This window comes from Mycteria americana, chromosome 1 (assembly GCF_035582795.1).
Source record: "Mycteria americana isolate JAX WOST 10 ecotype Jacksonville Zoo and Gardens chromosome 1, USCA_MyAme_1.0, whole genome shotgun sequence".
NCBI lineage: Eukaryota > Metazoa > Chordata > Aves > Ciconiiformes > Ciconiidae > Mycteria > Mycteria americana.
The window spans coordinates 73,017,785-73,042,907 of NC_134365.1; the positions used below are offsets into that span (position 1 = coordinate 73,017,785).

General features: G+C 37.8%; 1 protein-coding gene across 12 annotated transcripts in view; it reads left to right on the forward strand.

Annotated features, from left to right (window-relative positions):
- Positions 1–25,123, forward strand: part of PLEKHA5 (pleckstrin homology domain containing A5) — a 177,573-nt gene that overhangs the window by 71,037 nt on the left and 81,413 nt on the right. Inside the window, exon 4 of one of the 12 annotated variants that reach the window (XM_075505690.1) lies at positions 2,306–2,397. The exons of 10 other annotated variants lie outside the window; for them this stretch is intronic. In XM_075505690.1, the coding sequence (XP_075361805.1) occupies positions 2,306–2,360 (55 nt within the window). In that variant the 3' untranslated portion in view covers positions 2,361–2,397. Of the gene's footprint in view, positions 1–2,305; positions 2,398–14,016; positions 14,158–25,123 lie in introns of those variants that run through there. One more of the 12 variants, XM_075505673.1, reaches the window with a different exon arrangement.

Here is a 25,123-nt window from a genome sequence, read left to right on the forward strand (position 1 = left end):
TGTTCTTAAAACTAATCTGAATTTAATGGCAGTATGTGCTATACAGTGACTTACTTGTTTCTAAGCCAATCACAAATTTATGCTCTTCCAAAGCATGACCATTGAGAAAAAAGAATGAAAAGTTAATTTTTATGTACTTCAGGCCATTTGAAGGGGCTGGTATACAGTTCATATCTTGTGATACATTCTTGTCCAAAACCCTCAAACACCAAAAGGTTTCCATGTTCTATAGTTCCCCATTTATATAGGAATGATTAATTTAATCAGTATTTCAGTATTTAAAGTTTATGCACAAATCTGTCTGTCTGTATTTATATTTCAGATGCTCCCTTTGCATCTTTTGCCTTTATATATAACGTGTGCAAGTTTTTTCCAGGGAATTACATAGGCATCATAATATAACCATGTTGGTAGATAATTTGTCATTTACCTGAAAATTAACATATGGTAATTAAATAAAGGCTTTTTAATCAGTGAAAACATGGTGTTTGGTGACAAAACTAAGTAACACCCTTAGTGGAATGACCTTCAAGGTTTTGCTAGAACAATATTTGCTATGGAGTCTTTTTACTGATGTCTTTTTTTTTTTTTTTTTTTTGGCCATATTAAGTGTCGCCCATCATTAAGATAAAAACAAAAAACCAAAATGGCTGTATTGCACTATTTTAAATTGTGCCAATTCTTTCTGACAAGTTGTGTTCAGCATATGATGGAGGTTTTTGAGGGAGAAATGTTCCAAGAATCAAGAAATGTGAAAAGGTTTTCAGAACTGTCATTAAAAAACAGGAGATCAGTACAATTTTGAACAATTTTACTAAATAGAAATTTGTCTGATATAAGACATTGTATCTTACCTGGGAAATCTAAAATAGACTTTTTCTTTGTTTTTCACTGTTCTGAGAAATAGTATGAAACATCTTTTTTTTCCTCTTGGAGAAAATAGCCTGAGATATCAAGGTTGTCATATCCTAGCAGAGAATAAAAAGGCATGACTTAAACAATGCCATTTTCTGTAATGCCATCTGTTTCATCCCACACTGCCCAATACATTTGTTTTCTTTATGAGCAAAGAAAAGACACATATCCTTAGTAGCCCTCACATTGAGCCTGTCAAAATAAGTACTTCAGTGCCGCCTTTGAAAGTATCTCAAAGTACAGCATGGTTCTAGCCATAATGCGTTTCCTGCAGAGGCAGCTTCAGTTACCTGTCTGGTAAAGTCTGGCTGCTGCTCAGTGAATCACAGCAATGCCAGTGGGAGGCAGGATTTGCACAGAGGATGAGGGAAAGAAGAGGTGGTGTGAATCAAAGAAAATAATTATAAGAGTGATGGAATGTCACCAGATCCTTAAAACTATATCCTGAAATGTATCTTACAGAAACATCTGTAAGATGTAGCTGGTTACAGATGGGCACTGGTCAAGAGAAAAAGGAAAACCAGCTACTTGAGCCCTTTGGAGTACTCCTGACACTAAGCAGTTGAGACCTTTCTTAACTGTTTTCTGGACCTAGTGAGTTTGATTTTTAAAACTGGTACTTGATAGGTTTTGGCCGCATTTAATTTCTAACTGCTTCAATGATCAGAATAGGTTGAGAACATTCCCCACAACCTTCCATTACAGCACTAGTATCTCACAGTTTCAGTTGCATTTAGTTTCATTAATGATGGGGAGTATTTTATATCATGATAGTACAAATTGGAAATGGAAACAGAGGTTTATTTAACGAAGGTCACATAGAAAGTCTAATGAAGCAGAAAGTGAAGCTAAAGGGCATATCCCTGATGCAATTAGCTTGATGTTGTGATCCCTGAATGATTGTCAGTGAAATACCTCAGGTACTGAAATACATGTCAGTGCAAAGCTGCACCTGGCCCCATAGGAAGAAAAGCCAAATAGCCTCAGAGAAACTTTTTCCTCATGAGGCTAGACTGGTTTTGAAATTTTAGCTACCAGCTTTGCATTATCCCATCTAGAAATTCCAGAGCACTCACAGCTCCTTCTGGTATCTTAGCATGGCACTGCCCTGTAACATGGCAAGTTTAAGTTCCTTACTTCATCGACTTGAGACCCTGAGCTCTAAGGTATTCTCATCCTCGTTGTGTCCTGTAATGATTCTCGTTTGCAGGATATATTCAGATTGATACTTTGATCCATTGGATGTGGTTTTTTATTTCATTAACATGTCTGTGTTAAAATCAAGTAAGAACAGTTTAGATTTTGTTTAAATAGAGATATTAAATATATTAATCAGTGTGGGACTTCAACAAAATTCGATTTATTTAATTTCTTCATTTTTTTGTTATAGTGACACATCTATTAGAGCAGCAATGTGTCATCTTCTGACAACTGTGTTGAAGTGATGCTGAGAGATTCTGACTGCAGTCCCCTCCATTTTCACATTAAAATTTCTGAAAACTTCTACTGCACCTATGTAAAGCTGGAGCAAAGTCTGAGAACTATATGAAAGAGTACTAACACAGCAGTCAAGGGAATAGAAGCTAAGAAATGTCAGAGTCACTGCAGTGTGAGTGCATGGGGGTGTGTACGTATGTGTATATGTAAGTCTAGCTGGTACTTTACATTAACCACCACCACATTGTCGTTTCTCTAACACTTCTAGACTTTCTGGTCCAGAAAGCACTTGAGCTTCCCATACTGAAATTTTTGCTTGTTACCCCCACAGTTTTATTTAAAAGATGAAATGAAAATGGTAGAGCCATTTCCTTGAAAGGCATTAGAAGAAAAATATTCTTAATAGTTTTAAAATGTTTCCAGCTGGTTCTCTGCAAAGCTCTGATATCCCTGTGGCATTGAGGAAAAGTTTTAAAATTTAGAAGATTGGACCCTTTTTCCGTGAAAAGCATTTCAGGCTGTGTGCAAATAGTGTACACTTTTTTTAACTTGTGGGACCTCTTGCACACACCAATAACATTCTTACTGCTAAAAATGTAGGCATTGTGACTGTTGAATATACTTCCAGTTTTCTACAGCTTTCTCATACGGAATGAACATAGAAGTTTAATTGAAGAATTACAGTAACAAGTAATGATAATAATCAGTAAGACCCTGCTGCTCTTGATCTAGAAAGTAAATTAGTTGAAGACAGTAGATTCCTTTGCTAATTCTGTTTACATCACAGCCCTTACTCTGAAAGCAGAAATTATATAATTTACAGATGTTATAGTTTAAAGTTACTGACAAATAACTCTAGCATGTCATCTATGTTAGAAGCAGAACCCATATACGTAGAATAAAGAAGCTTATAACTTTTAACTAGATGGTTTTTCAGAGTGTGCCAAATCCTTTATAAGTCTGGAGATGGTTACCAGTAATTCTGTTTCTGTCAAAACATTAAATTCATGTTTTCTGACAGGCAGTATTCATTTGTGTAGGCAATAGATGTGGATCATCAGAATTTATTCTGCAAAGAGCTGAACTGTTCAGAATTTGAATCTTCCTATAATTATTGGAAAAAATGTGTCTTCTCAGTCTTGAGTACTGAATATTTGATATCTGGATTATTTTTGAGATATTAAAATGACTGACCTAACAGTATTTTGTTTGATGTACCTCAGTGGAATGCACTCATGGAAACCATGCCAGTGAAGATAAACAACTGCTGTGCACCGCTATGAACACTTTCAAAATCATTAAAAGAGAGTGGGAGAAAAATTCTTACAAAGCTACTTCTTGCACTGTTGTCCTAATTCTCAAGGAAAGTCTGCAAAATGCATTTGAAAGACAAGCACAGGAATGAAATTCCGAAATCTGTTAGATCTTAAAACTTATGAACTCCATGGTTTTATACCACATAATTTTCTTGTCCACTTCAGCTAATCCCACCATTTTAGCACCTTCCCCTTTAGAGGGAGGAAAGAAGGAATAATAATAAAAAAAGATTATTAACAAATCTCGCTCCCTTCTACTGGACTCTTAACTCCTTTTCTTCTTAGCTGGTCTGATAAACATACCTAATTTCAACTCAGCATGATGGTTTTCAGCTTTCCTGAATCAGTGAGCACTGCTGCTCTTATTTCAAGCTTGAACAATGGCTTTTGCTTTGTAAGCTGGTAACTCGTTTCCAGCATTGTCAGTAGATGTAACAAAAGATGATGATCCTTGTGTAAACCTTGCCTTGCTGGCTTCAGTGCTGCTTGTAGTAATGCTAATATCAACATCTGACATGATTACTCCATGCAGACGGCATTTGTTTTACTGACAGAGCATACTCTTTCTAGATGGGTTGGTCAGTTCATTCTTCTGTTCCTCAGAATAAATGAGGGACATGAAGGCTGGCTAGAACCACTTTATGACAGTCCAAGGGCTTTGACTTAATAGCACATAAGAATCTCGAAGTATGTGAAAATAATGAAGGTTGTTATTTCTCTGTGTTAGAATTAAAGGAGTGGTACAGGAATCCTTGGAAATAAGAGAAGAAATTCCAACCTAGAAGTTCTTAAGATGCAGTTTAAACCATATTTGTTGTGACATCCTTTGGGGCCACTCTAACCTATTAGATAGCTTTGAGTTTGTATAAACATTGCATATTTAAGTATATTATATTTAAAAGAAGTGCAGCATATAGGTGGTTTTCAATACCTGTGTTAGAGAATTTTTTGATCGCTTAAAACCTCTGGTAAACTTAAGAATTCAGTTTTAAGTTAACTTTCTTAAGTTGTACTTACCTGCAGTGGGTTTGGTTTGGACCAGTGAGATTTGATAATTGGTTTTCTTAAATACAGTGTTTAAAGTTTTGTGTTAGTGTTTTGGACCTTCAAATGTGGGTTCAGTATCTCATCTCATTCAGTGCATGAAATAAAAAGGCCCTGGGGTTCTTTCTTATCATTCCTTAAGGTTACTGAAGGTGTCTGGTAAGTAATTACAAGATAATTCAGTTCAAAAGTGACATAGGACATCACTTGTGCAGCCTCCTGCCCAAAGCAGGGTCAGCTCTGAGCTCAGACCAGGCTGCTGAGGATTTATCCTGTATGGTCCTGAGAGCCCCCAAGGATGGAGACTCCACAGCTTCTCTGGGCAACCTGTCCCACCACCTGACTGTCCCGCCTGAAATAGCTTTTCCTCATGTCAAGCCTGAACCTCTCTGGTTTCTATTCATGTCTGTTGTCTCTCAACCTCTGGCCATGCTCCACTGTGAAGATCTTGGCTCATCTCTTGATAACCCTCCTTGTAGGTACAAGAGGGCTGCTGTTAGGACCCCCGAAACCATCTCTTCCCCAGGCTGAACCAGCCCAGCTCCCTCAGTATCTTCTCACAGGACAGGTGCTCCAGCCCCTGCCCATCTTGGTGGCCCTCTGCTGAACTTGTGACAGTTTATCAATCTCTTTCTTCTATTGGGGGGCAACAAAACTGGACACTGTCTTCCAGATACGGTCTAACACGTGCTGAGCAGAGGAGATGATCCCTCTCTTCCCCTGAGCTACTGGCCGTGTCCCCGCTGGTACAGCCCAGGAGGCCGCTGGCCGTCTCTGCTGCCAGGGCACTGCTGGCTCGTGCCCAGCTCGCTGCCCACCAGGCCCTGAGTCTTTTGGCAGAGCCGCTCCCCAGGCAGGCAGGCCCCAGCCTGGGTGGCTGCCAGGGCTCGTCCTCCCCGGGGCAGGGCTCTGCCTTCGGCCCTGCCGAATGTCACTGGGCTCCGGGTGACCCCTTCCCTCGGCCTGTCTGGTCCCTCTGGATGGCAGCCCCCACCCTGCAAATTGGCATCATCTGCAAACTTGGTCTAATCCACCTACTTTTGTCATTTTCTTGAAGGCTCCTGTCCTCCTCTCTATTCCCCATTTGAACTTCAACTTCTACCTATTGCATACTTGAACCCACCTAGACTACTTGGCCAACTCTTAGTTGTTAATCCGGTAGTTGATCCAGCCAGATCATAGTCTTCAGTGAAATCTTTAGTCACCGCATTGGACGTTGGCTTCGATGCCATTCCCTGTGATTTATCTGGGTTTGTGCCATCTACTTGCCTCCTGCTGAGCCGTCCCTGGAGTGCGTAGTTTGAACAATACCCTATCTTGACCAAAACAACAGTCCTTCCATGCTTTTGTTACTAAATTGAAAACAAGTTTGTCAAAGGGTTGCCACAGCAGAGTATCTACAGTGTTGCTTATTAACAACTGCTAACATGCAAGCCTTTACTTAGGTAGAAAATAGCACGTGACACTTTTCATCAAGCTTTTCAGTAACACATCAATATCCCTGTCAGAAATTTTGAAATGTTACAATGTTAATGTTAGTGGATACTGCTGTTGCATTCCTCTGTTACACAATTGCTAAATTTTGTAGTTCTGTTAAACAGTTACTAGACTTCGCATGTCACACCAATGATGCTTTTCCATTGCTGTTGGCTTCCTTGCGTTGAATTCAGATTTCTAAGACTCTTAGATTAAAAGTCACTTTTCATAAGTGGTATACTAATTTTAAATTGAAGTCATTTAGTTGTTAGGTGAGGCTAAATTGCAGATTAGATGCCACTAATATAAGCCGAAAATATTTGAAATAACATAATTTTGCAGTCAATCTTTAAATATAGAAGAGTGCTACTTACATAGGTGTTTGCTGTATCTATGGTATATCCTCAAAGTTACACTAAATGTCAGAATTATTTTTGTAAAATAGTCATTTGGCTCACCTTTCAGAAAATACTATTCTTACTATGCTCACTTTTTTTAAAACTTTTTGACGCTTATAAGAGATACATCAGAATACTGATAAGAGTAGGCAAGTGATATCTGTGCAGCAGCAGCTTTCTGTGAGGTTTTGGGGGGGTTTTGTTTGTTTGTTTGTTTTTTTTAAGCAAGATTGTTACTAATACTTCTATCAAAAGTATTTTTATTTTTAAAGATGGCCTTTTTTCTTTATCATAGCCGGAGAAAATGGCTGTCAACTTGAGGATTATAGATCAATTTAAAATCCATTTTCATTATCAACTACTTTATATTTATCAGTTCCTAAAACTTTTTCGCATAAATGTGGATTCAAGATGAATGCTGATTTAGACTGTTAATTTTTTGTAGAACAAAAATCTCCTTTAAGTACTAGAAATTTTCAGTTTGAAGAACCTTCAAGAACAGTACTGTATGAGCAAGTGATGCTTCTTTAATGGCCTCCTCCTGGATTAATTTTTTTTTTGCCACTGGGGGGAGTAGAAGACTGTCACGGGCTCAGGGAATGGAATAAGAGTGTCTTCTGTTTCAGAAGACTCAGGTCTTAGTGCTGAGCTGTGGGAGACTGTGGGTCTTTCATGTCTGGCACATGCTTGAAAATCTGTTTTGCGGTGAATAAAATTCCTAGATAATCAGGTTTCATGATTGCTTTTTTCGCCGAAGAGTTACACTCTGAATTTAGACTGGATTAAACATGAATTGTGTTTTAGAAAAGGAAGGGGAGAAAATAGCCTCTACATTATTAGTCATAGGAAGAGTGGATTGTAACTGGTGTTGGCTTGAGTACTAAATTTCTTCTCTGAAACTTTTTGTTGCAGCTGTGCCTAATGGCAAGCTCCCTCTCAGCACGAGAGTGCGATGTAAGTGACTACATCACGTGGATTGGGGTGCAGTTTGCTTTATTTAAAAGATGATGCTGTAGCTGAGCAATGTATATATTTTTTTTAAAACTAATATGTGCATGGCTGTTGCTTTAACAGACATTTGCTTTAATCCTGGTCTTCCAGAATTAAATCTAAAAATACTGTTTCCTTCCTCTAAAACCATCAGAAAGGAGGAAACAATTTCATTTTCATTGTTTCTTTTAATTTTATATGCATAGAATCAAAGGCTGTATACATGTAGGTTACTATAAACGTGTTACTCCAGAAAGACTAGCAACTCTAAATGCTAACTGTTTATTCCCAAGCTTATTTAAGGTTCTCTGTCAGTGTTTATATGTCACTGTAATTGAGAAAAAGTGTCTCACAGGCTGTTTGGGCCTTGCCATCCCTGCTAAGGTTGCTGGACTGGTAATGTTCGTGCTGCATGCAGGTTCTGCTACGTGTCTTTAACCTGTTTGATGTTTGGGGCAGAAGAAGAGTTCCAAGTTCTAGTTCAAGATAAGATGGAGCTTTCCCTTTGGAAAAACTTGTTCTGTCTGTTCTGCCAACAGTGAGCAGTCAAAATTCCTGTTTTAAAATTCATTAGTATTTTTGTTCATGGTGTATAGAACTTTAAGCAGAACAAGCTTAAAGAAATGCTAAAGCAACACATCAGTGCTTTCAGTCATAGATTTACAGGAATTTCGTGGATATAGCAGAAATAGCAGAAGCCAGCCAGTAGGTCCTGGAGCACATCAGCAACCTGGGTTCGACAGCAGCCAGGACCAGTGGTGTCTTTTCCGTGGGGTCATTTTTTGTTCCACCTCTTCTTTCTTGTTTTGACAGACATAAGCTGCCTCAGGTCCCCTCCCCCTTGTGTTTTGGGGGGGGGGGGGTTGTTTGTTTTTTTGTTGTTGTTGTTTTTTTTTTTTTAATAAGACATTCAGTTATAAGTTATTTTCTGACTGGTGTTTGAAGTAGCTATAGATTCTTATTCTAGGAACATAACCTTTTTAAAAAAAAAAAAAAGTCTGCCTTTTATTCTGAGAATCCTGTAACCTAGGCAATATTTTTCTACTTATTTTACACATATGTAATGAAAAAACAAGTGTTGCACTTCATGAAAGCCCAAGGTTTAAATAGAGCTTGCCCAGCCAGACATTGGAAGCCTCTTGTTCAGCTGAACTTAAGTGTCATTTAAAATAATAAGTAAATCTCATGCATGTTCACACTTGTCTATTAGTATCCACACAAAGCAATCCATGTCATCTGTTACTCATCCATTGTAATAGTCTGCTTCTGGCATTCCTTCATTAAGTAGAGAAACTTTTCCTGTTCTATGTTAGGTGGGCATCATTACAATCCCTTCCTTTTGAAAGTGTTTCATGGTTTGGTGCAGATGAGCAGCTTGTGGTTTTCTTTTTCCTCTGCAAGGAAATAGATACCTCATTGTTGCTTAGGCGAGGTACATGGGTAAGCCCATGGAACGAGGTGGTATCCATCTGAGGGTGCCGAGTGAGCTGGAAGATGTCACCATGAGACTTTTTTTTTTAATCAGCATGGATAACCCTGATGACTGGAAAAAGGCAAACATTACTATTTTCAAAAGAAAAGCAAGAAAGAGAATCCAGGGAACTAAACACTGGTCAACTTCACCTCTTTTCCTGGGATTATTATGGAGCAAAGTCTCATAGAAACTATTTCTAGGCTCGTGAAAGACTAGAAAGTAATTGGAAATAGCCAGCATGGGTGTATCAAGGAAAATCTGACGACCTTCTATGATGACTGCTTCTGCAAGTGAGGGGAAAAATAGTGGATGCCATTTAAATATTTAGCATGGCTTTTGATGTAGTTTCATGTAGTATCCTTGTATCCAAATGAGGGGGTATGGATTGGATGAATGGACTGCAAGGTGGGTGAAAAACTGATTGCACCATGGGGCTTAAGGAGTAGCAATCGATAGTGTGAAGTTCTAAATGAGTGGCTGTTTACAAGAAGTCTTTCTTGGAGTTGATACTGGGGCTGAAACTGTTAACATTCATCAGCAAGTTGGGCAGTGAGGCAGAATGCACCACCAGCAAGTTCCTGGATAATGCCCCCCTTGGGAGGAGGGATTGGTATGCCGGAGGGCAGGGTGGTCATTCACAGGGACCTCAGCAAAATGGAGGAGTGAGCAGACTGGAACATGCTGAAGTTCAGCAAAGGCAAATGTGCAGATGGAGGAGCAGCATCCCGGAAAACGGCCTGCGGGTCCTGGTGGACAGCAAGCTGAATGTTAGTGTTATGCTCATCACTTTTGAGGCTATCTCTGGAATAATGTGTCTAGTTTTGGCCACATCAGTATGAGGGTGAAAGAGAGGGAGAGATATGAGAGAGTCCAGCGCTAGCATGGTTACGGGGCCAAGACGTATGATGTACAAGAAGAGGCTGAAGGGTATCGGTGTGTTTAGCGTGAAGGAGGGAAGGCAAAAGCAGGGACATAATTGCAGTCTTTCATTACCTACGTGAGCTTTATAGAGGAGACAGACTCTCTTCAGAAGTGCACAAAGAAAGGGCAGATGGCAATGGTCATAAAATGCAACAAAGTACCTTCTAACAGGTTAAAATAAAAATAAATAATAATAGTAAAAGATAAACCACAAAGCTGTTGAGCACAGAGAGGCTATGGAATCATCATTCTCGAAGATTTTTGAAACTCAACTGGACAAGGGCCTTTGCAACCTGATCTGCTATTGAATTTATCTCTGAGCTTGAGGTTGAACTTGATGACCATCAGGGGTCTTGTCCAACTTAGATTTTTGTATGAGTCTCATTTACGTGGAAAATCTTTTTGACTTAAGGTTTTTATATAGCATAGCGCTTATCCTGAGACTGTCCATAAGACAGCCTGTTGCATTCATCAGAAACACATTCCCTAAAACAGATGTCTAAAGACCTTAGTAATAACATGAACATAAAACCCTAAATTCTGTGGAAAATATAGGTAAGGTTGCCATGTGGTCATCTGTACATATGTGCCCAGAGCAATTTTATTTTCCCCTGCTCCTTTGACCCAGTTATGTTATTTTGGCTTTATATTGGCTTGACTGAAAAACAAAATAATTTTTCTTCTTACTTGAAAATAGCAAATTAGGTTTACTGGAACAGTCCATAGCTCTCCAGGATAGTACACTCAACAGTGACAAATTATGACCAGTTGTCCTACTCTGATTTAGATTTTCAGGATTAATCTCAGCTATCTTACATTTTTATGATATTAAACTATTTGTTTAAAATGATAATGCTTCAGCACTGGGTGCTATCTCAGTTTGCAGGCCATTCAGAAGTGGGGAGTTAGCTTTTTGCTGTGAAGTAACTATTTTCGGTTTTTACTGAAATCGGAAACTGGAAAATAGCAGAAAGTTGGTGTAAGTTTTCCTCTCATTCAAAATTAGGCCTTACCTGATGGTAAGCTACTATGTCTCAAACCTGATAGTTCTTCTCTCTTCCAGCTGCCTTGGTCCTGCTCTTCTTTGTCTTCAAACATTCATGTGCTAATGCTTTATCAAATCTTAACTCTGAAATCAGGGCTGGAGGCTATTAATGAAACTTAGATTCTTCTGGAAATAGCACAGCTCTTACAAAGAGAGGCATTAATGCCATGGAACTAACAGGAGATTAATTACTTCTATAAAGCTTATCGTATGCTAACAAAAAAGGAGGAAGAGATTGCCAACTTAATTTCAAGCAGTGGATCAATTCTGTACATGAAACGTGCAAGCAAGTGAGAATGGGAAGCATAGTCTCTAGTACTGACCACCTAACATGTGACTGATGGTAAAACTCTTCAATTTTCCAGCTGATTTCTGGATTGTTAATTTTTGCCTTCAAGTCTCATATTCCGTACCTTTCTGGAAACACCTCTGCTCAGGTTTTGCACTCCAGACTTTGGCCATTCTAAGTGTGACAGGTGAAATTGTTTCAAAATGGGTCACTTGCTTTAACGGTTAGCACTTGTGGGTTTTGAAGCCAACCTCTTTCTGACACAGAAAAGTTATGTGATCTCACCCATTAACAAGACCAGCCTCATTTTAAAACTCTTTATTTCCAATTTACATATCTCAGACAACTTTCCTCTGTTTGTTCTAGCCTCAAGCATTATTCACCTTTCTTAGTGTTTGATCTATACAGCTTAGAATCTTCTTTATGTGGTGTAGTCCTGTCCTACTTCATACTGCTTGGCCAGATGAGGCTTATTCCTGTAATCTTCTCTCTTAGAGTGAATGGTCATATTGGTAAACTTTTATTTTTGTTCTAGTTTAATAGGTATAATTAATTGGCATAGGTACCTTACTTAATCATATTCTGATTCTGCTGTCTTTCAACCTTTCTCAGGTTATGGACCCATTAGAAAAGGGACAAAAAAAGTTAGTGGGAAGTGCAGACTTCCCTATGTTTTACCATAGAAGTAGCCACAGGACGCAGAGGTAGCGATCTCAGGTTAGAACCATCTGCGTGGATACAGGATGCCGTTCACACTCCTGTCTATTTTTTAACATATTTTGTTAGTTAGGGATATCGCCTTACATTTGTACTCCTGAATTTTGTTCCACCACCATTGCTCCTTCCTCTTGGTTATCCGTTTCTTTCTGTAGGAAACTCATCTATTTCTCCTATTTTATCAAATATGGCTCATATGTCTTGATGATGCCCTGTGGCTTTGTCACCAGCAGACTTCATTACATATGCCTTTCTTTTTAGTTACTAGTGAAAACACTACTTTTAAGTTGGTCCTCTGAACAGGATTGAATTCTAGCAGTAGTCTTCTGTGCATCAGTTGGTTCCTGGTTTAGCACTTGGCTGCTTCTCTTGAACCAGTTTCCTCCCTGCCCTAACAGCAGCCTGTTCCCATGCATTTATTTCTGTTAGTTCGTTCTGCCTCCCAGCTCCCATGGTTGATACTGTTCACACTGCAAACTGAGGAAGAATATTACTAGCTCCCATTTTAACCCCTTTCTGACTGCATGCCAGTTTTGGGGTTTTTTTCCAGTCCTTATTCCTTCTATCAGAAGAGTGGGTTTAGTGTCTAACTTGGGTTGCCATTTCTTTACTTTGAAGGCCTGTGTGTTCTTTCTGGTTTGTTCCTTGATCCTTTCCTTAGAATTTCCTCATCTTACTCATGCTGGATCATTTTTAAAAAGTAGTGATTTATCTTGTGAATTTGGAACCTTTTGCTGCAAGATTCTTCTCTTTATAGGTCGCAGATAATTTCACTAATTATAACGTCAAAAAAATTCAGGCCTCTTCTGTACTGAAAGGCTTGCACTGCCCTCAGTCTAGTTGACTGAAGGCAGTACTTTCCCACCCAGTGCCCCTGTTGATTACTAAATTAGCATACTGTTGGTTCAAAGTCTGTGGGCTGTCATATTTAAAAATGCGTGACATTAATTTGAAAATATTCCTGAAGATAATTTTCAATGCTCATGATTTTAATATGAAAGATGTCTGTCCATACTCTAGTCTAAATTTTGGGATTTGTAGAAGACCCCAGCTGTCCCTGCAACTGCAACTCTAATTTTTACTCTTGCAAAAGTGAATTTTACATACCACATAATTTATTCATGCTGTTCATCTTCTTTTTGCTTTATACTTTTGAAGTAGAATGTTACTCCATGGTTTTTCTTTCCTGTATAGAAATTTCCTTCAGTACCTCTTATGATGATTCCTTTCCTTTCTGTGGTGTTCTTCACAGTGTAGCTTCATATCCTGCATTAGGAGTTTGGATGCATCCATTTTGGTATGAAAGTTCCTGATCTTAGCACACAAGGTTTACATTTTTGCTGATGATTATTTTTTTCTTTTCATCCAGTTTTCCTAGCCTTTTGTTTCCCAATGGAATTAGGCAAGCGCTTTTTGAGGATTTTAGATTAGAGTCCATTGTGCTTCCAAGTAGTCCCTGCAACTGGGACAAGGCATGCAGGATGAAGGAAAGAATAGTGGGGCAAACGTTGGGGCAGAAGGAGGTCAAGAGAGTGAAAAGGGTGTCCCGGCTGAGGGCCACCATGCAGAGTTGAGAACTTCTTGGCTGGAGCCTTGTAGAGAGATGCCCAGTGCTGTGGTGGTCCGTGCTAGTCTCTGCTCTTCCCCTCCAGCTCAGGAAGTGTTTTATGAATATTGCTGCAACAAATAAAAACTTTGCAGGTTGAAGGTAAATTAGAAGAGTGTATCTAGATAACATAGCCAGCAGCTGTTCTTTTTCACTTTTTCTGACTATAACATTTTGTCTAACCCCCTGATATGCTCTTAAAAATCTTTACTACTAGCTCCTGTTGCAACTTAATCCTGTTGTGAAATGTCTTGACTACCATCATCCAGAGGTAGAGATTTTATTGGTAGAAGAGAGTTGGTAATTTGGAGCCGCAGTAACATTTCAGAAGTATGTGACATCACTCCGGTATCAGCTTTCTCGGAGGCTAGCAATCCTGACAGCTAAGTTGCTTTTTCTCTGGGTCAGGGTTGTACAGTGCTCATTAGGGAGCAGCTTCCCAGAGAAAAGGGTTGTACCTCACATCCTTGTGTGTTTTTGTTGTTTGTGTGTCAAGCTTTTGGTAAAGAATGAATTTCCCTGGAGACTGGTGAGTAATTCTTATACGTTTTAACAACTGTTTTTCTTTAGACATAAAGCATTTCCTCCTCCTTTGGAAAAACACTGTTTTGTTTTGGTTGTTTTTAATCCATCGTTCAATAATTCACAATATATGCAAAGTAGCACACAACATTTATAGCATTCAAGTTAAGATTTTTAAATAGAAACCTAATTTTAGGTAGATATTAAGTGTTTACTGATTTATTTCTTACTGTAACTGTGTATAACTTCCAAGATTTTTATTCAGACATGCTTGTCTACTAGATTACATGTCTAAGAGATTGAATGTAGCAGGAATTTGAGCTTTTTTAATTAGCTTGCAACACTGAATGGGAAGTACTCTCCAAGTAGACGCTTGTAAGTTACCTTATTTTAACATACAGCTCATACAGCAATGCTAATAGATGGCCATCTTTCAAATGTTATTTTGGGGGTTGTATACGCATGTAGGGGGGGACCAAATGGAAAATCAGATGCATTTCCAGTCAGTGTATGTATCTGTATGTATATCATCTGCCAAGCTGTATGTTTATTTCTATGGGAATGTCATATATTGAGCTGCAAAATCTGTCAGCATAAAAATTATTTAGGAAAAAAAGAAAAACCAACCCACAAAACTGTATCTGGTTGTAGCTTAAGTTTTAAATAACAGAAATACACTTTCGTTTCCACTTCGTGGAAACTGTTTTTTCATCACAGAAGAAATATAGAATACATACTTTCTTTTCTCCTCCCTAGCCCTTAAATGTCTATTTGTAAAAGTGCTGCAATACTATGACATTTGGAAATCTTGGCAGATTCCAATTTTGAAAGGGTTTTTATTTTAATATGCTGATAATCTTCCATATTATAGCTAGAAAAGTACAGCCCACCTATCTACACAGAAGTATTTTGCAAGGGAAGCCTAAGGTTTTGCTGTGTCACTGGTTTTGGTTTCTTTTGGTGTTTTCTTTAAGGATGACAAGTCTTGATGGATGAATACATGCAAAAATATCTTATTCATCTGTTTGAAGATTCTGGGGAGTAGTGAAACTCATCTTGGTAAAAGTTAGATATTGATTTCCAGCAGGAAATCATTTCCAGACTGAATTTAGATGGTCTGAATCAGAGCTGTAGGTAGCTACGTGGATGTAATATGTTAGCTTTCAGAAGCCTGTGCTTAGGATAATTTCATTAATGCATCAACTGACAATTTTTATGATACAGTAGTGTGGTGATGACATACTGCAGATACAGAATTGATATATTTATGATTTATGTGATTTGGCAGATTACAATTAGCATAAAAGTTCCTTTATAGCTCTGACTCTTCATGTAGGTGGTTGGCTTCCAACCCAGAACTAAAAGCAATAAGCTGTGGGAAATGCTTTTTAAATTATATTGTCATGAATAGAACTATTTTCTATGTCATTGTAGATTTCAAATAAATTTTAATGTTGAATGTAGATAAATTTTAATGTTTCATTTTAGTGAGATGTTTATCATACTTACGTGGCTTTTTTTTTTAAAGCTTGAGAAGTTAAATTTTATTACCAGTTTTATCACTGTTTTTTTAGTGTAATTTGGGCTTAGCTGAAATAGGTTTTTATAGGCAGTTATATCAGACTGTCTTCAAAGATGTTTAAAGTGTGTTGTGCTTTTTGATATATGTAAACCCTATTGAATGTACTATTAAATGGAAAAGAATAGAGAAGTTATACACAAAAATGAGGTGCTGGTAGCATTTAAGGTTAGGAGTCATATAAGTTGAAGGACACAAATAGGTATTTTCCTGTTCTGTTGACTGGAATTTAGGATTGTGCATGAACTTCTAATTTGCTGCTTTTCTTTACCAAAAGAAAACATGCAGCTATACTTTTAAATTAATCAAGATAACTTGCTTAAATCCTGTCCAGGAAAAAAAAAAGGGAGTGGAATGAGAGAGGCCTTTCTTAAATATAGGTCTAAAGATACATATTACATCCGTTAGCTTTATCACATAATTGTTAATATGAAACTTTCTGGGTTTGTTGGTTAACTGAACAGAGCCATAGTTAGTTTGAGTTAGTGTGGCGATGGCTGGAATTTTCCAGTTACTTTTTCCTACTTATAGATGAGTAACAGTCTTGCTCATAAGTTCCCATTTCTCTTGCAGGATTAGGTTTTTTTAAAGGAGAAAAGAATACAGTTTAAATATGAGGAAGTGTTTTTTAAACCTTAAAGTAGATCTTGATTGAAATGTGTGGCTACCTCATAGAAGCTAAAAGAGGAATATATTGATGTATTTAAAGGTATATGTCACCAAGCCAAGTGATTGAAAGAAACCTCTGGCTCTGCTTCTAAACTGACCCAGATGTATCAGTCTGCCTGTTTTATTGGGGAAGAGGGGGTGGGGAGGGGGGTTAAGTATATTTCTTCTAGTACTGAAGCTCCTATTTTATCTAAGTATATAATCCCTAAAGGAACACAAACGGTGAACATTCCGTATGATCTGTATTTTCCCTTATCTGACTTTAGAAACAAATTTCCTTCATTAAAAGAGTGAAAGCTATCATTCTGCCAGAAATTTTCAAAAGCTTGAAGTGTGGTGTTTATTTCGGGGGTGGAGAGAGGAAGGGGCGAATTTCCGATTTCACCTGAGCAGTGAAATAGTTTAGAGCAATGATCATTGAACAAATTCTTTACCTCAAAATACCTCCTGCCTAATGAGGAAAAAGCATGAACAACATTCATGGCAAGGCATTACCAGTTGTTCACACTTGCTCTTGGTGAAGCCGATGAATTTATTGCTTGGCCTTAACTTTTTATTTGATATGCCTCATACATTGATCTGTTTCCATCTTCTAGAATGTTCTTTTTTTGCAAAATACTGAAAAGGCTTATTTTGTGAAGATCATGTTTGCTTCTGTAAAATACATGCTATAGGATCAAACTTCTAGCTTAGCATTAAATCATTAAAAACATAGTTAAGTAGCAATGCCAATCATTTTCAGGGTTGGAACTATCCAAGTAAAAGAGAAAATAAATTTTATCTGAAGTTGATCTACCAATATATATTTTGGCTTGTGCATTTTTTACTCCTTTAAAATGCATAAAGTAGGTTGAATTCTTTGATTTGGATGTGTTTGCCTCAATTGTCAAGTGGCATTTTGTTTTCAACATGGAAGACTTACTTTTGTGCTCGTTTTTCATGTGGAATGAGAAATTGCTGGTGAATTGTCTTCCCCCCCCCAACCTTCCCCTGTTAAAATTCCTGACCCTTGCTTTATGAGACTCAAATGGGATAGAAGGGGAATTAATAATATTCACAAATAGTAGTTAATTCTACCCAGTGAAGACCTGGGTTATGGAGCCGCTGTCTTTAAAGTTGGTTTTGCTTTGTGATTTCTCGATTCTTAATGAATGGTCAGTCCTAAACATGATACAGAAAGATTTCCAAAGGCTGTGTCTTGAAATGACTTTTTTATTGTAATGTCCAGCATTAAGGAGTAACATTATTGTACATACAGCTCTAGACAGTAGCCTGTTTTAGAGATTTCATTACTATGTTGATCAGAGCAGGGATAGACAATAAAAGGCTGATAAGGAGTTAGAGCTGGTCTGTGATACCTGTTCTGTGATTTACACTGTGCCTGAATCTTTAGTGGACACCGGGAATCTGGATTTAAAGCAAAAAAACAAACCAACAAGTGAACGATGCTCTTCTCTGCCAGGAAGGGCCAGGGGTCTTTTTAGTGGAACATCTAGGGTTTTTTCTTTGTAGCAATGATGAAGTATTGCTACTATAAACCTGCTGGCCATAAATATATTTCAAAACTCCCACACTGCATAGCTAGGAGAGGGCGTACACCCATATAGAGGCTGGATACCCATAAAGAATGCTAGGAAGTTGTGGATACCAGAAGAAAACCATTCTGAAATAATTTAATGTCAGAAGGTACATAACATGCAGAACTGTATTGAGTAGCTGGAAATCTGTAAAAATTCTGCATAGTATAGTTGCTTTATAGAACTGGGATATCTCTAAAATTGCTGATTCTGGAAATTTTCTATAAGGTGAGAGATACTGTACAAACATCTTTTTTTACAAATACTCTGGTTTATAGTCTTGAAATGTAGCCTAAAATCTGCTTTTCTGATAGAATGTGTAATCCAGAAAGGAGGAAAAAAAAAAAAAAAAAAAGAGGGAAGGAGTTTTCACTTCTGGGTTTCATATGAAAATTCACTGCCTCACAAATCTCTTCCTTATGTTCATGTTTTCTAGTGGTAAAAGGAGAAATGAGTAATACTCCATATGGTAAACTGCAGTTAATTTATCTTCTTGGGTATGATTTTACTAGTTCTTTAAAATTCTTTCTAAAGCCAGATTCAACCCAAGAAAAACTTAAACAAGCTCCTAAAGAAGTTGGTAGAAGATAGTGTTCCCACCCAATACAGAGGGTGGTATTGGATTTTCTTTGTCATTTAAAAATTCCATTGAAATGACTTTGAGTGTGATGTCTGCCGTCCAAGTGTCCCTTTGTCCTTAAACTCTTGCTCTTACATAAATGAAACAAACCGATTTGTTATTTTTACATGTTTCCTTATGAAATGAGTCTTCACCAGGACTTTTTTTCACTACTATATAGTAACATTCTTAGAAATATCTAGTACAAATGAACTGCCCTGACATTAAAAACGTCACTTTTGCCAGCTTGAGGCTGAGGATGTAGTTACACCAATGCAATAGTTAGCTGTTGTCAAAAAGGCCAGATCCATCTCCCCTCGCTGCACCCCGTGCTGTGAGCCTGCAGGAAGGTTAGTGCTATCAAAACCAATTTTCAGTTGCTTGAACTGGATCACCGCCTGATGGCTTGAGCACTGCTGCCAGCACAAGAGCAAAGGGTGGAGTGGGCTTGTCATTCTCGAACAGCTAGCTGTTTTCTCAAAGCAGTTGTAAGAGCGTAGCCCCAAGACCTGGCTTTAAGCAGAAGATGTGGACCTGCACACAGAGCATACCTGCACAGATGACAGCTATCTCAGCTGTTCGGGTGGGCTGGGCATACGCATTTCCAGTGCAACAGCCGTGTATGTACCTGCCTTACTGTGGCACTGAAGGTGAAGCCTGTGCTGCTTCTATCCCAGTTGCAGGTTGTGGGCTGTATTTTGTATGCAACATCAAAATACTTCAGTGTTACAGCTGCCCCTGGGTTATATTAATTTCAGTGGTCTGTGGCAGGTGCGTGAGTGTGTGCACTTCACATGAGAAAATTCTAGCTGTTGGGATTAAAACTCAAGAAGTCGTCACCGATGCTGTTAGCATTTTATTACTCAATATGTGAGAGAGCAGCCTACCAGAGTTGGCCAAAGATGGCTCGCATGTAGACTTTGAATGGCACGCCACAATTCCAGCAGCTTGGAGTCTCACAACAGCTTGAAAAAACCACCTGTGAAAGAAAACGCCTCCCAGCTTCTGGCTCTCACAAAGGTATTAATTTAATGCAAGAAAATGCTGGCAAGGTCATCAGAGGCATCATGTCTGTTCAAGAGGAGGTATTGTTCTGCAGTTTTTTCTACTGCTGCATTTAAGCTATGATTGTAATTGGAAGAGATAGCCTGGTGTGCCGTTTTCTGAACGGGTATGTGTTGCTGGGTCAGCAACAGTTTTTAATAAAAACTAAGTGTTATTTCACTTGTATTGTGGGATAAAGATACAGTTGTGAGGGTCAGGATGTAAAACTAAGAGACTGAATTATAATATCTTTTTTGCTGTGTGTGTTTCCTGCATAGCCATCAAATCTGCTGACAGTTCATTTTGTAAATAAACTGTAGTTGTTCCTTTGCATTTATGAAAGAAATGGATAATGCAGAACAATCTGTGTAGGTGTCGAAACTGAAGATGTGAAAATACAAGGGGAGGCAGCCAAGAAATACTTTTGTCAAATGGAAATTTACAAACTTCCAGAGCCAATGGTTTGATTATACGAGACCAACAGGCATCAAAGTGATTGACAATCTGCATATAAGCACTGGGTGGTAGATGTAAACTCTTGATCAGATGGGGTGCTGAAATTTCATCTGGTAAATTGAATAATGATATAGCCTACTACCTACATGACCTTGCTCTTACGGTACTTATTTTGGCCAATTCACCTTTTAAAATACCTGACTGTATGCATTAAAACACATTCTAAACAGTAAATCTTTTTTTCAATGTAGTGCAGCCATTTCCTAGAAGAAAATACCTTAAATAGTTCATGTGTGTTTACTCACCATACAGAATTTTCTTCTTTATTTAAAAAGGCCAAGTTGTTTTCATCTACAGAGAAAGCGTATTGTAGTTACTCTTCATCAGTTCCGCTTCCTTACCTAATAATGAGTAACAGCATTGCTGAAGTTGTCGTAAATGGTTGCTACTACTTCAGCAGTCTGTCTAAATTGGGGGGGTTGTTTATTTTACAAGAAACTTAGCATTGAGATGGGAAAAACTAGCTAAAACGCTACGTAAAAGAAATCTTAATCTTGTGTTCAGGTTGACTTGCTTTGTTTGCTATTTGTAGATAGGCTGGTTCTAAAATCAATGGATTTTATCACAATTTTTACTGTTAATAATCTTCATATGGAAGTATCCTTTTAACTGCTTTTTCTTTCTTAGTGTTCTTTTTTTAACTAAATTGGCATTTTTGATATTGTTTGGGGGAAGATGTTTGAATGATGTAAAAGATTCTATACAGCTAGGAGTGTTAAGTATCGGACGATGACATTTGTTAACACTACCGTAATGTTACTAACTTTCTGTATGTGCATTCTGAACTAACAGAAAGATACGACAGTATCTAGGGCTCCAGCCAGTTGTGATGATGCATATAATAACAGATCAAGAGAAAGCAAACCAAAACTGTATTTGAAAGAGGGTTTTTGTTTGTTTTTTTTTTTTTGCGTTTTTTTTAATATGAATTTGACTAATCACCTGTTACCTAACCTTAGACATTTTCCTTTAGACCACTGCCTCTAAATGCTCCCGCCCTTCCATTTAGTGCCTGGTAACAGAGGGAGGGCACCCATCTCCAGTTCCCAGCCGTAATTTGGCTCTGCCTGTTTCCATAGCATATTTCTCAGTCCTTTTCTTGTTGCACAGAACTGTGGGCTTCCATTGCTTTTTGATCATATGCATCAAAGTAAAGAATTAATGCTGTAGACTAATAGCATTAAACAGCACGGAAGACAGATTCAACGCTGTAAAGGGCTGGTTTTGCTAATTGCTGGCAGGTATTCTTAGCACCAACAATTAGGCATAGACAGTCACTTAACTCTAATGGTCAGAGTTAAACTCACCATAGGAGCATAAGAGCCGTCGCTGTAGATCAGACTGTGGGTCCATCTGGCCTGGCATTCTCTCCCTGGTAAGGACTTGTGCCAATGTTTAAGATGAAGGTGTAAGAGGAATTAACACCACGTTGAAGGGTGATGCTGTTCGGTATTTTTTTATGGATAATATTATAATGGTGTTTTTTCTGAAAAGCAGTATTTGCTGAAGTGTTGAGGCCTGCCTAATTTTTAGAAATACTTGAAGCTAACCAGATGAATAGTAGGGAATGATGAATTTAAAACCAGAGAAAAGAGAGGAAATGTGGCCTCTTTGCAGTTAGATCTGTTCTCAAGGTTTCCTACAAGCCTGATTGGCATCCACACCTCTAGATTAAAATTCATTATATCTCCACCAGGATCTTTAATCTGAAATATGTGCAAATGAACATTAAGTGCAGACATGAACATTAAGTGTGAACGTTTCAAGAAAACAATGTAGGTTTTTTTAAAGGATGTGAGTGTGCAGAGAAAATCCTGAGCTAATTTATGATCTACTTGTGATTTCAAATAAATCCCAAACCAATTTTATTTGTTGCTAATGTTTCAGTCTTTTGGAGCCTTCTAAAACAACTTGCTGCTATTCTTCTAAGGCAACAATATTATTTTTCTGAAATGATCAGCTCCTGAAGCTGAACCTGAATGGACTGAAAGAAACAAGAGAGCTGAGCGAGGCTGAGCTGCACCCTCGGACCTTGGCGATGACAGCTGACACGTTCAGCGTTCCAGCTCAGTGCCACGCTTTATACCCCGTGTGTCTCTGTACTTGAACTTTACGTCATAAGCAATGAATATTTTTAATAGAGTTTGTACTCTTTTGTCTGAGATGAATGCGGGCCCACACATGGTGTAAGCTTCAATTAATTATCCTCTGGGGTCTGGTGCACATATTTGCATATGCTCTATCAGTGGACCACCAAGATTATTCAATTAAATCCTTACAATGGCTTTAAGAAGGCCGGTGATTAAAGCATTAGTGATGACTGTTCATTTATAAAATAATTATTTTTATAAATTTCAGTGTCTACCCTTATTTATTGCAAAATAGGATCTATTGTGAGGGAAAGCCTGAAATACAGGATGTGTCTGAATTGGTACCATGATTAAAACTGATACACAAGTGGATGCACCAACATTTCAGCTGCTTTCTTCTGTCAAATTGTTAAAAGAAATATTTCTAAGCATTTCGCAGAGGATAATGTATTTACTTTGCAAAAGCTTGCCAGACCATTTTCCTCTCTCAGCAGACTGAGGAAGTGTCTAGTTATGACCTGGTATATTCCCCATATAAGTGCTTGATAAGCATGGTTTTCTTCTTTTAAAAGTTCTACTGTGTTACTAATAGAAGTGTGTTGTTATTTAATAAAAATGGCTGCTTACTAGAGATGTGATTGTGGAAGTATGCCAACTCCTAAGGCATTGGGAAAGTGATCAAGAAATTATGGAAGTCATGTAGCTATCTGAAGACAATGTTATGTTGTTACACTTCTGTGTAACCTTGGCTAAGATAAAAAAGGGATTTGCTTCACAGACAGCTAATACTGTGATTCATATAATCTTTAAAAAAACCAAAAACAAAACCAAAAAAAACCCCAAACAAACAAACAAACAAAACCAAACCAGAGTAATCATAAATAATAGCAGATGGGATAAGGGAAAGATGTCCCTAGAAATCTGGCCGAAGGTAAAAAAACTTTTAAGAGAAGTAAGGTACTTTACTTCTGTTAATGAATATCAGATTTTGATCCTGGTATGCTTAGCTAGATTTGCAAAGCAACACAGGATGATTTCACCAAATGTCTCTTGAAAGTCTGCTGTTGAATTTGAGGTAGTAATTTACTGAAATTATATTTTTAAAAATATTTTTATATATAGATATATATTGCATTTGTAACTCAATAAAATTAAGCAGCTTTACTTCCTTGCAGTTCTACAGCAGGAGTTTAATTGAACAATTGACTTGTGCTGTAACTCCTGCAATTATTCTTTAAAGTCACTGCTGTAAATAGTTTGAGACTAAACTAAACAAGATTCTGAGTTATATGATACAAGAATAAAAAAAATACTAAGTCAGTCATATCTTTTAACAAACCAGCGAGCAGTCTTGAGTGAAGATAATTGACGGCTGAGATCTAAGGAGACCAACAATGAAAGCAAAGTGGAATGTGAGTTTTGAGAGAATAAGAATCCACAAAATTGGGGTTATTTCAGTAATAGGTAATTGTATGCTGTTATTGAAGAATGGAAAGTATGGAGAGGAAGAAGGCAAGACAGTGAAAGCATTGAAATCGTTGCACAAAAAGAGTGGAAAGTTGGGGAAGGAACTACATGCACAGTTAATCATTGCATGGTCCTCTGGCTTTGTTAACTGGGAGAGAGGGAGAGGCAGAGACAAGGATTTTAAGTGCTAAATATTGAAAATGGAAGAGTCATGCAGTAGATGATGAACATATATTCTGTTAGCTATTCACATAGCATGCTCTTTTGTCTACACCTTAAGAAAAAAAAAACCCAAACAAAAAAAACCAAACCACCCAAAAAAAACCCAAACAACAACACAGCACCCAAACCCCACATAATATGGTGAAACCTGGGGTGAAAAGAAATTTGATACATGATGTATGTGGGGCAAAACAGATTATTAGTAAGAGAACTATACATAGGGGGCAACTATAGCAATTTACTAAATACCTAGATTTTGTGAAGAGGAATTGCTGGCTGTCCTGAAATGCTTGTTCTGTATCAGAGAATGCTCCAAACTGGTTGAAAAAACTGAGGTGAGTAAGGGCTTGTAGGATTTATTGTTCTTATTAGCAAATGCACAACTGTTTCCGAATGAAACCCAAAGTTTTCTTTTTTTTCCTGTGTCCTCTGATTACCAAATCCATTGAGATCCCTTTTGAACTTAAAGTGGAGAAGGGGCTGGATTGAGTGACAGGGCAGTCAAGTTAGTGCTTGAGGGGTGCAGAGAAGTGACAGTGGTGCAGGCTCTTCAAGTCAAATGGAAATTAAGACATTGCAGCACAGCTTTGACTTTTTTCAGGGTATGCTAACTGGAGACATCCTGAGCTCTTGTAACCATCTGAGCTTGCAGAGAAGTACGACCCAAGTCAGACTTCAGTTGGAAATACATTTGACAGCAAGATTTTATTTTTTTTGCTTAGGCCATATATTAATGTATTTTAAATTATATATACACATATCTAGGTATTAAGCTGCTTAATTTGTCTGCATTCACTTTTCTTATAGTTATCTTTAGCAATTCTTTTTCAAAACATAATTATTGAAAAACATATACAAATTGGTAAAAGGAACTGTTATTAGAGTAGGTTTCTCTTGCAAAATGTCTCTAGATTTCATACAGTGAAATGGAAGCATAAGTCGAAATTGCCTTTTGAGTTTGTACTTCTGTTTCTAAGACTTGCTCAAGAGCACATTTCACTTACACTTCTAACACTGTAATATATCATGAACGCCAAGGCTTGCAGAATTGAGCTTAGTGATAAGTGTTGGAGATATTTTTCTGTCTAGTGAGCTTTGAAAACATATGAAGTTGGTATGCAGCTATCAAAGCATTTGCTAAAAGTTTTTACTGAAATTGATGCTTAGAGTTGTGGAGGTTGACTAAGACA